This window comes from Hemitrygon akajei, chromosome 4, assembly GCF_048418815.1.
Source record: "Hemitrygon akajei chromosome 4, sHemAka1.3, whole genome shotgun sequence".
NCBI classification, from domain to species: Eukaryota; Metazoa; Chordata; class Chondrichthyes; order Myliobatiformes; family Dasyatidae; genus Hemitrygon; species Hemitrygon akajei.
Window position 1 is genome coordinate 64,588,043 of NC_133127.1, and position 12,712 is coordinate 64,600,754.

At 40.8% G+C, this 12,712-nt stretch overlaps 1 protein-coding gene across 1 annotated transcript in view; it reads right to left on the bottom strand.

Annotated features, from left to right (window-relative positions):
* The window catches only part of mgarpa (mitochondria localized glutamic acid rich protein a), a 35,985-nt gene extending 23,273 nt beyond the window's left edge, over window positions 1-12,712 (bottom strand). The window contains exons 1-3 of the mRNA XM_073042710.1: window positions 12,433-12,712; window positions 1,155-1,255; window positions 240-360 (exon numbers count right to left, since the gene is read on the bottom strand). Coding sequence (XP_072898811.1) covers window positions 240-360; window positions 1,155-1,255; window positions 12,433-12,523 — 313 coding nt within the window. The 5' untranslated portion in view covers window positions 12,524-12,712. The remainder of the gene's footprint in view (window positions 1-239; window positions 361-1,154; window positions 1,256-12,432) is intronic.

A 12,712-nucleotide genomic window follows, 5' to 3' on the forward strand; every position in this document is an offset into this window, starting at 1 on the left:
CAAGTTTCATTTATAACCCTCTAATTTTCATTTGTAAAAAGCACTTATATTCCAGATTGTTGCCAGCTGTGTCTAATTCTACATCAGTCACAACTATTTAATCCCCGCTAAAGGTTTAATTTTCCAAATGCTTATTTATATGCCCAGGCAAGCACTGACAAACATTCTAGCTGAGCCTGGCACAACAAGTAGATCAGGATCTGTGATGCCTGAAACTTATGCATAAAAGTAAAACTTACTCTTGGGTTGAAGATCCTGAGGCATCTCTTCGGACTCACTCTGGATGCTCTTCGGACGCTCCATTAGCTCTGCAATTCTGTCGTTGTACCTGACTTTGTCCTCTTGGAGAACTTTGTATGCCTGGGGAAACACAATCCAACATTAGTTACTAATTCTAAAAGAAACTGCAGCCAACTGATTTTTATGCAATTTCTGCATACAAGCGAGAATCACTGATTTCTGTCCGGTGTGTCTTTTCATTCCGGTACAGCCTCCGCCTGGCAGGTCAGAAGTCAATCAGCAGCTGGATCTTTTCCAGTGCTGCTTGAAAAAGGGGTACCTTAAATCTGCAATTTCCAAATTTAAAAGATGGGAAGCAGAGAGATTTGCATTTCTAAAGTATTGAATCTTTCGCCATTTTAAGCCAATGAAGTTGAAATTTATTGTTCACAAACATATGGACCAAAAATTCCTACAAAGAGCAATGCACAATTACCTCATTATTGATTTTATTAATAAGCTTGTAATAGACAAATACTGGCCCAGGACAGCAGAGATAATCTCTTTATTTATTTTTTAAATATTGCCATGTGATACTTCACACCCAGTTGAGAGGCCAAAAGCTAATCTGAAAGACAATAAAAATACCCTCACTCAATGCCCCTCTGGAGTATCAGCCTAGACCTTGTGCTCACCCCTGAACCCATGATCCATAACTTTCCCAGTCAGAGGAGGAAGTCCTAGTAATTAAATCATGATGAGTATTAAAATCTGACTCAGTTTTCCTCATGGGGGCAGTTCACTGCTGTTCAGTAACCGCACTGAGTTTGGTGTGAGTGAAGTGTCAGACATAAGCTTGAAGGGGAGGGACAGTATATTATGCAAGGTAAAAGAACAGAGCCTGAAATTGATATGTTAATTGAACTGGATCTTACATAAAGGCCTGCGCCTGCAAACACTCCACCGATCATCAGAGCATAAAACACGTTCTCGCCTGAGGAACCTGAATGACCACCGGAAGACATTTGGCGGATCCCTGCGAAGCAAACCAAAGTGGTGATATAAGAGAGCAGAGAATCATACAGAGCTAAAGTGTAATCTAATCACAGCATTCAACACCAATGGGATGACATGGTTGGAAAGGAAGTTTGCAATTCCTCATTGACCCTCATTAATTTATATAGATGCAGCACAGAAAGCATCCTACTTGGAATGGTAACTGTTTTGCCTGAGACCAGAACAAACTGCAGAGAGTTGTGGACACTGCTCAACACATCTCAAAAACCATCCTCACCCTCCCATGGACTCTTCTACATCTCTCACTGCCCCGGAAAAGCAGCTAACATAATCAGAAAGAGTCTAACCCCTCTTGACATTCTCTCTCCTCGTCCCTCCCATCAGGCAGAAGATGGAAAAGCCTGAAAGCACTTTGTACTAGGCTCAAGGCCAGATTCTATCCCGCTGTTATAAGCCTATTGAATTGTTCCCATGTACAATAAGATGGATTCAACGTTACAGAATACTTCGTCATTTAGTCCACCTGTACTACACTTCCTCTACGAACGTAACACATTATTCTGTGTTCTGTTACTGTTTTCTCTTTTGCTGTTGTAATGAAATCATCTGTGTGGATGGATAAAGAACCATTTGGTAAACTGGATTCTGTCTTCCAGCCAGAACGTGAAGCCACATCATTGTAAAAAATACACAGAACTCCAGGGGTGTCTGTTATTCAGTTATCAATGGGACAGATCAGGTGTGAACACTTGACACAAAAAGACAAGATTAAAGTTTATTTATCGCATGAGTAGCAGGACATATAGTGAAATGCATTGTTTGTGTTAATAACCGACACATCTGAGAGTGTGCTGGGGGCAGCCACAGGTTCCAGTGCTGACATAGCATGCCCTTTGTTTAGCAGTGGTTAATGGTGAGGAAGCTCCACGGGATGAAGGTGGGGCACTTGGATCAGACTTCGAGTACAGGGCAACATAAACTTGACGGTGTCTTTACTGAGAAGGACTCCCTGTCCTGAAGGACGTTAAATTGATGTGTTAATCTCAAACTGAACAGAGTCATGGTTTCAAGTCATGCGAAAAGATTGAACAGAGCTGTTTGGCTGCCAAAGCTGTGTCAGGCAGCTGAGTGGCAGAACGCAGCACTGTGGTCAGCACGACGCTTTACAGTACAGCCCGGACAATCAGGTGTGGAATCCCGTCGATGTCTGTAAGGTGTTTGTTTATTTTTTCCAGCCACCATATGGGTTTCCTCCGGGGGCTCTGGTTTCCTCCTACATTCCAAAAATGTACATTTAGGATTAGTGAGTTGTGAGCGTGCAATGTTGGTGGTGGAAGCTTGACAACTCACCAGCTGCCCCGAGCACAGTCCTCCCTGATTTGATTTGATTAAACGACGCATTTCACTGTATATTTCCACAAATCTTCAATCTTCATGGTGGCCACAAGTGCAGGAAGCTACAGCACATTCAAAGATATTGGAGTGGGAGGGGGAGATGGCCATGCTGAAGGCTAGTTTATGAGGAAAGGGGTGATGACAGTAGAGGAAGAGAGATCCTGAGGAGGAAGAACCATTAACTTGGGAGGCCAGAAAGGAAGTAGAGAGTCAACAATTTAAATAGGAACAGGGTTGAAGGAGCAAGTGATTGGACTTCATGGACAGCATATACTGGATTTGGAGGCAGTACAGAAGAGGTTCACCAATTTAATTCCAGAGATGAGGGGGGTCAGACTATGAGGAGAGTTTGAATCACCTGGGACTGCACTCGCTGGGATTCAGAAGAATGAGGGGAGATCTTATAGAAACATATAAAATTATGAAAGGGATAGATGAGATACAGGCAGAAAGTTGTTTCCACTGGTAGGTGAGACTAGGACTAGGAGACATAGCCTCAAAATTTGGGGAAGTAAATTTAGGACGGAGAGTAGGAGGAACTGCTTTTCCCAGAGAGTGGTGAATCTGTGGAATTCTCTGCCCAATGAAGCAGTTGAGGTTACCTCAGTAAATATATTTAAGACAGGGTTGGATAGAGTTTTGCATAGCAGGGGAATTAAGGTTATGGGGAAAAGGCAGGTAGGTGGAGATGAGTCCATGGTCAGATCAGTCATGGTCTTATTGAATGGTGGAGCGGGCTCAATGGGCTGGATAGCCTATTCCTGCTCCTATTTCTTTTGTTCTTATGACAGGAAGTGTTCAGAAATGAACCAAGTGGAGAAAAACTAGAAAATCTTACTTTTTCAGCACAACAGCAAGAGTGAACACTAGATATAAGGCCCAACAAGCCAGCATTAGTGAGGGAAGCAGTAGAATGAATGGTCTCAGTCTTCTGATGGAGAAGTGTATGAGTTAGCACAGTTGTTGCTGGAGGCAAGCGTTGGAAGAGAGTGGGGTATGCAGGAGATGGCTGGAGGCGGTAAGGGAAGCCAGCAGGCAATCACTGCTCTTCTGAGTGCTCAAAGGGGTGGAGAACACCTGCTGTGTGTACAGTCTGGTCATACTGTTTCAAAGGAATGTACATGGTTAAGAAAATTTCGCTGTGATTTTCACTCTGTAGTAATATTATTCTGTTTCATAAAGATACAGCAGATATGAAAAATGGTAAATCTCACCAAGTACATTGCAGATCAGTCCAGATATTATTAAAGATCAGGACAGGAAAGCGACTCCAGATAAAAGCAAAAAATCAGCCATGATCTATTGAACAGGAGAACAGGCAGGAATGTCCCAATGGTTTACCCCTATATCTTCACCTTAAACCCTGCCCACAAATCTTTAATAAAATATTCCCAAATTATTGTTTTAATTTATAATAGATTTATCCCAAATTAATAACTCTAATAATCTATACACTCTGGACTTACCAAACAAATGTATTGAGGGAATGTTTCCTTTGCACTGTAGATTCAGATAAAATGCCCTGTACTGTGCAAAGGGCAGTTGAAGACATTAATGTGGAACATGGGCATACCATACTTCAAAATCATTCTGGATTGATTGCAGAGGCAGGGACACCAATTGTGATAAATGTTTTTGTAAATGGGTTGCAACCTAAGATGAAGATGTTTATCGCTACTTGAGTGGGATAGAAAGGCAAGGATTGTCAAAGGCAGAGATCTACATCCATACGAAGTACTTGCATTAGCACGTTGACAAGCCTGGTGTCAGGGCAGGGAGGTCACCGAGCAGTCTGTTTTATTTGCAGACCACCTGGCCACCGAGCTCAAGAGTGCCATCGGTGCCAAGGTAACTTCAGCAATTATCATTCTCCACTTCCACCACCACCCCAGGAAACACAGTTCACTTTAAAAAAGCCATTCAATTAGTGCCCCCAGACACCACAACAGAGGTGCCATGCCAAAATTCTGACTGTCTTGGAGCTTACTGAGCCATGTAACAGCTTGATGTCTAAATCTAAAGCAGAGCCACTTACCCCACAATTTGTGCTTCTGATTGGTCTCTGGCACCATTGAGCAATGTGTCAGTAAGTACTGTGGAACTGTCAGGACAACCAGTCTTGTTACCTGCCTCTCGGAAGGTCACATACCAGCTTCTTGGGCACAAAAGAGATCATCAGTTCATCATAGCACAGAACCATCCCCCTCCACCTCCAGGCTAACCTATTGGGTTGGAATCTCCTTTGTAAGCTGGACTGCATGTTGGTACTGTCTCTGAAGGAGTACAACTTGAAGAAACTACTGGTACCGGAGTCTGAGGATAGTTAAATGACCAGAACGTGAAGAACCAGATTTGGTATATTCAGCTGTCTGTGCCTTGTTAAAGGAATTTGCTCGGAATACACCGAAGTCTGGTGGAGGTTTACTGATGATTCTTCACCTACGAGGGTGTCAGCCACGGTTAAGCAACTGCTGCAACTTCCTGAAGAATGCAGGGCGCTGGAAAAATGTCCCACCGCTCTTCTTCAACCTAGGCTTTGGGATACTCCACTGCAAAAACGAGTTTCAAAGAATGGCCCTTCCCATCGTGATCCAACAAGCATCTGCCACTGATGGGGTTACAATGGAGTTCCATGGACTCTGTGCCATTGAACCTTAGCCAAGGCTCATGTTGCCCTTTTCAGAACAAAAGGAGGGAAGTGTGGAACCTGCTGCACCGCAAGTTAAGATAGCTACAGTACTGTGCAGCTGTACAGAGCAAGGTCTTCCAAAATATAGCTCCTGTTTGTACAGCAGAGAACACCAGCAACATGAGCAGTCCAAGACAAAATAAAGATAATGAACAATTGAAAAGCACACATCTTTTTCACAATAACTCTTACTAAAACTACGGTATAATGGCTGCCTTCAATCAGATTAAATGTACGTTTGTAAATAAAGGATTGAATAGCATATAGTTTTATTGGTTATTAATACCTGTAAGAATGTATCATAATTGGTATTCTGTGTAGGTATAAGAGATTAGAAGGGACGCACAATTTCAGTTGGTCAATATCTGTATAAAATTGACAGTTCTGAGCAGAGGTTTTAGAAGTTCTATGACAGGGGTAGGACAGTTCTCCTTGTGCACAAGTAAATAAAGTGTGATTGAGAAACAAGTATGAATTGTTTGAGTCCAAATGTTTGGCGACAATAAATCTTGCAGCTTCACTAACTGTGCGCCACTTCCATTTGCAGGAAGTTAGAGCATTGGGGATTAAGGCCAATTTCCAGGGATTATCTTTGGTTTGAATTTTGCCAACACATGCAGCCTGACTCAATGTTTTCAGCTTTACTAAATAGATTTTCTACCTTTCACCATGTAAGTGAGTGTTTTGAATATGTCTTCACTGGTGAAAAAGAGTTTATAGTATCCCAAAGTATTCATAGAGAGGTTAGATGAGGCAGAGGATGTAATGAGGACCAGATGGCAGGAGATGCGATTGTCAAGGTGTACATGGCCCTCCAGAATTTATTAGATACGTATCCTGTAACAAGATTATCATCAAAATTGAAGATCATGGCACAAGACTGATATTGATTGCATGGATACACAGTTTGCTCAATAATGTACAATATAGTGTGATAGTGAAAGATTCTTTTTCAGAAAGTGAAGAGTGATGATCCCTAGAGGTCAATGTTAGGTCTGCTGTTTTTTTTTATCACCTTAGGCTTGGGAATGCAAGCAGCAATCCATAAATTTTTGGATGACTCAAAAATTTGGCAGAGTGTGAACTGCAGAGAGTAGTGATAAATTGTATCAGGATGTAAACAGGATGGTTGAATGAGTAGGCACATGGTACATGAAGTTTAATGCTGAGAATTGTGAGGCAAAGCACTTTGAAAGGAAGAATGCGGAAAAGCAATATAAAGTATACCATTTGAGAAATAGCATTAGGTTCAGGAAAAGTTATTACCCTTCAATCATTACACTCCTGAACCAGCATGGATAACTGATTCCACAACCCATGGATTCACTTTCAAGGACTTTATAAATCATGTATTCAATATTACTTTTTTCGGTATTTGAACAGTTTGTCTTGTTTTGCACATCGGTTCTTTGTCAGCCTTTGTGTGTAGTTGTTCATTAATTCTATTGTATTTCTTTATTCCAGTGTGAATGCAGCAAGGCTGGATGAGAAAGTGGTTAACAGGCATGAACAATTAAGGACTTTCTCATTAGAGGTATCAAGAATAAAATCAGGAAAGTAAAGACAAACCTTTATAAAATACTGGTCCATCCTCAACTGGAAATTTGATACTTTGTAAAAGGACTGTGAAGGTATCAGAGAGGATCCAAAAAATATTTACAAAAATAGTTTGATGGATGAGCGATTAGAATCACAAAGATGATTCAAGAGCCTTGGACAATTTTATTTTAATACAAAAGCCAAGAGAGATTGTAGGCATGTACAGTACTGTGCAAAACTCAGGCAAATTTTTTAAAAAATCTGTAAAGCAAGTTGCTCTCAAAAATAATGAAAAGTTTCTAAATACCAAACAGATTACTATAAAGAGCAGTAAACAGTAAAAACCAGATCAAAATAATATTTGGTTTAACCACTGTTTGCCTTTAAAAATGCATCAATTTTCTTAGGTACATTATCATGCAGTTTCATATGAAAATCAGCTTGTAGGCTGTCCAAGCATTTTGGACAACATGCCACACTTCGTCTGCAGACTCTGGCTGTCCTGCTTGCTTCTGGCTCTCCAGGTAAACACCAGAAAGCCTCAATGATGTCGAGATCAGGGGACTGTGGAAGCCATACCATCTGTTGCAGGATTCCTTGTTCTTCTTTTCGCTGAAGATAGCTCTTTATGGTCTTGGCCGTCACGCATCCAGCTTTTCTATGGACAAATTGCTTCCTGCTTGAGCAAAAAATTTTAAATTATGACTTGTCAGTCCAAAGCACTTGCTACCATTGTTCAGCACCTAAATCCTTATGTTTTTGTGTGCAGGTGAGTCTCCTGGGTCTGTCCACTTTGGAGGAATAGCTTTTTGGTAGCAACTCTTCCATGAAGACCACCTCTGACAAGACTTCGGACTGTACTTGGGTTCCAGTGATTTCTGGGAGTTTAGAGCAGATAGCAGTGCTGGAGTTCTTCTGATTTAAAAAGGATGTCAGTTTGATGTGTCTCTCTCTGCTGCACTCAGTTTCCATGGCCAACCACTGCGCTTCTGGTCCTCAACTTTGCCTATTTCTTTGAGCTTCTTCAGAAGAGCTTGGACAGCACGTCTTGAAACTCCTGTCTGCTATGAACTTTCTGCTTGGGAGAGACCTCCCGTTTCTGTTTCAGTTAATCAGTTTAGTTCATCCAACACATTATGTCATTGATCATTAGCAACTGTTTATCTTTGATTAATCATGCACCAAGCTATATACCTAATCAACGTTTTTATTTGAAAAGTGGTCTTAATGTTACTTTCTTTAATGAAATACAGAATTTTTCTGTAACATTTATTTTTTTCAAAAATGGATGTTTGGAAATCAACCATTTGCTGTTCCTCACTGACACACTAATGCAGAAAACAAAAAAGAAACATCTAAAATAAAATTTATATAAAAAATCCAGGTTGCCTAAGACTCTTGCACAGTACTATATATAAAATAATGAGGAAGGTGGATAGAATAGAACAGGGTTTCTCAACCAGGGTTCCCTGGAATCCTAGGGTTCAGCTAGAGGTTACTAGGGCTTCCACAAGAAATCGTGATTAAAAACATAAACATCGTTTTTTGAACTTTGTGCATTGCACAATGCTAATGATGCTAACCAGTGGTGGGCAGTGACTGAGCAGACTTGTTAGCAATCTCATTAGAGGTATCTGAGCCCAATATGGCAGCGTGCAGTAGGACCATGTTTATTCTCAGTTTTTGATGCGAGATAGGGGATGCCATTGATAATTGGTGAGTGAGGATAGGTGGCTGATGATTGGTGTCCGTTGTATTACACGGAGGGGAGGACAGTAGGCTAATGAGGAGCATGATGTGCGTTTTCTGGGCATTGAATGGACTCGCCCAAATTGGGCTGTGATATCAGCCTCTCCCTCCCGAATTACCTGCTTTGACTTCCCCTTACATGCCACTGATTGACTTATGGGAGCAAACAAACTCTATCAGTGTAGTAGAAAATTGGAGGGAAATTTTCATTCTAAAGAAAGAATTTTTATACGACATGACTCAGCTGTTGGCCTGCTGCTTGTTATTGTTGTAAATGGTGCAAAACATGGATCGTGTAGGTTAGAAGTAAATTGTATTGTGGAGTTGTCGTATTTTTTGTACTTTTCTCATTTAGTTATTTGTTATGCCATTCTTATTATGCAACAACAGGCACAAAAATGTCCATCTTTACAATGAAAGCTACTTATCAATGGGTTTTACATGGACTGGTGATCGAAGTTGTCCTATTCCATTCTGCCTAGTCTGTGGCAAACAACTTCAAAATGCAGCAATGGCTCCCGCAAAATTGAAAAGACCCTTAATTACAAATCACAGCCATAATTGTTGTTTATTTTAAACAGCCATTGGAATCTCAAAACAAACAGAGTAAAGCTTTTGTTAATAAAGTCATGGTCAGTAAAAGGATTCAGCAAAGCAAGTTATTTAATGGCAGAACTTATTACCCAGAAAACAAAAAGTCACACAGTGAGAGCCTAATTATGCCAGCATGTAAAATTGTAGTAGGTGAAGTGCTAGGACAAGATGCACTCTGAGAAACTGAAAAGGTTTAATTCTCAGACAGTACGATAAGTCAACGTATTGATGGCATGTCACATGATGCTGAACAGATTTTTGTGATAAACTGAAAAACAACAGCTTCTCTATCTTAGGTTGGTGCGTCAACAGATTTCACCAATAAATCTCATTTTGCAACATCTGTAAGATTTGTAAATGATGGTGAAATTCAAGAAAACTTTTTCTGTGGCAAAGAGCTGCCCAAAAGAAGCAAAGGCCAAGATATATGTAATGTTTTGTCTTCATATCTGGAAACAAAAGGTCTGCCTTAGAGGAACTGTGTTGGCATCTGTACTGATGGTGCCCCATCAATGGTTGGCTCCATGAGAGGTTTCGTTTCTCTTGTAAAACAAAATTCTGATGTTGTCACAACATCCTGCTTCAACATTGTCAATAAATTTTTCATGTTGTAAGTAGCATTAATTAAATCAATTTACAAACTTTATTTAAATTAAATCTATCTTTAGAAAAATTAAATCCCATTTTAGCTTAAGCCAGTTATTAAACAGAAATTTATTATGTTTGCCTTATGAGTTTTTAAAATTTTTGAAAGGGAAAGAAAGAGATTAATTTCAAGAAAAGTAAGCTAAACTTACCCTCCCCCTCCTGGTTTCACCTATCACCTTGTGTTCTTCTCCCCTCCCCCACTTTTTAAATCTTCTCATCTTTTTCCCCCCAGTTCTGCCAAAGGGTTATGGCCCAAAATGTCTACTGTACTTTTTTTTAATTGATGCTGCCTGGCCTGCTGAGTTGCTCCAGCATTTTGTGCGTGTTGCTAGGCAGTTTCCATACTTTGTTTCAAAATAAATTGCATATCATAAGTCTATGATTTTGTTTTAATGCATGGCTTCAAAGAGAGTCAATTACCCTGGCAGTGAGGTGGTACAGACATGATGGGTCTTATAGTGTCCTGCAGTTATTCTATAATCCTCTTTCATTACACTCCAGACCAGATGCTTGTGTGCCTTTTATAAATATCAGAAATTAGCATGGTTACAATATTTCATTGACCAAATACAAGACTCAACCAATACTCTCAGAGGAAACACTAGTTTGTTTTTCATACTGAACCAGAACATAGAACAGTCCAGCACGGAACAGGTAATGTGCACACTATGTTGTGCCAATCTTGATGCCAATTTACAATAAATGCCTGTTTCCTCTGTATTATCTATATCCCTTCATTCCTTTCATAGTCAAGTGTCTAACATCCTTTGAAACACCACCAAAATACCCGCTTCCACTTCTATCCCTAAATCCCCGGTAACCATTCCAGGCACCTTACCTTCTGTGTGCAAAAAAATACTTGTTCGTCATGACACCTTCAAACTTCCCACCCGCACAACCCCCTCCCCCCAACCAATACTGAACACATGTCATCTGGTGTTTGACACTTCTGCTATAGGGAAAGGATTCTTACTGTCCAGCTGACTGTCGAACCATATCTTTTCACTTTCAGTTATCCTTCCCGCAAATTGTTAACTTTACCAGAATAATTTAACACATCAGAAATTAGAATGTGTGGTCTTCGTAAATGTTCTTCCATCATTATGCATTTTCACAAACTAAGATTGGTTGATGTTCTGCTGCAATCAAATCTTAAATCCAAACCTAAAACGCAGATTGATGGGAACCTTTGTCATTCCTTACGGATATTTACTAGACCTGAAATGTTCTAATCTCCTGACATCAGTCAGCCCTACATTTCCTGTCAGTCTTACAAAGAGATGCAAGTTAGAACATGGACAAAAGGTGCTTTAACACCTTTAAACAGCCTTCCTTCCTGGAAGTTCTGGAGGTACACCACGTTTCTTCCTCAAGAACATCTTCCTTCTTCTACATAACCATCTGACACAAACGCTGATGAAACCGCAAGGAAGAAAACTTGCACATTTATGCTCAGGCTGTTTTTTGATACCTTCAGTTAAAACACCATTGAAACCGCTGCCTCCCAGGCTGTGCTTAAGCACCGAATGCTAATTTGAAGAAACTATGTGAAACACATGACAAGGTTATATAATCTGAGGGCGGGACTATAATGTAAGAGGAGAGACCATCGACGGGAAATATCGAGGGGGGGGGGGTTACACGGTTTATATTCGATTGGCATACAACGTAAGAGAAATCGCACATCACTTTCACCTCTCTGAGGCACATAAGGAGGAAATTTCTGGCCCTTGTGCTAATGAGCCAACTGTGACCTAGATTTTCAAATACCACGTACAGGGAGCTTCTTAGGAAAGATCTTATGGAGAATGCACTTGATTGAATTGGAGCTATGAACATAACTTAATTCTTGGCAAGCAGACTCTTGAAATCAGAGAGGGTAAATGTGGGCACCATTGAATGACAGCGTAATCATTCTATTTACGGTACTGCTCTCCATTTCACCACTAATTGAACATTTACAAGGCGCAAGTAAAAGACATACGGGAATAATCATTCGGTTGGCGAAGATGTGAAAATCTGAGGCTAAGAGATAATCAAATGATTGCTGTCACTCTTCGGATCAACGCTCTGAGTGGATTTTACAGCTGAGATGAAGCGGACTAATGCGTTGCTTCCAAAGGACATCATCAGCCTGAGGCTGAATTCTTTCGTAACTAGTCCTACTTTAAAAACACTTGAATCTTCTTAGTCATAGATGCCGTAGAGAATATTTTCAAATTTTCTCCTAAATACAGGTACATCTCGTGAACTAAATAAAGATCAGGCTTTAGAGTGATTGACCTTGGGGCCTCTTTTTTATTGGACAAAGTTCATTATAACATTACTGACGCGACAGGGTCAATAAGTCCGCGCTGCTCACAAAAACAAATAAACTTTTTATTCTTTAACAACGCTTAGCTTCCCAAGTCGCTGAAGCTTCTGGACTAAACCGGCTGAGTTATTATACAATTATTCTTGTCACCAGATTCTTGCATGTGATTCAGATACGAGAGATGAATTCTCTCTGGGACTTTTGTCAAACATTCCTAAAGTAATCGAATCCACCGTTTGTGGAGACCCAGCACCTGCGCAACACTCACCAGTCCTATACGCGTTCCGAAGTAATCGCGAAGAGAATGAGATCTTCGCCGCGGGCGCCAGGTTGTAAAAAGCGACCCTGCAGAGATACATCGTGTCTATTTGCTAATCCGAACAGCGACAGCTTCTTCTGTAGACAATACCGGCAGCGCTCGGCACTCCAAACCACAGTAGCGATTCTGTGCCTCTCTCTTAACTCGTCGCTGTCTGACCCAACCACTAACAGCGTCACGTTTTCAGCAAGCATAAAATGTGCAGGCAGACAGGGCCCTGAGGTCGCTC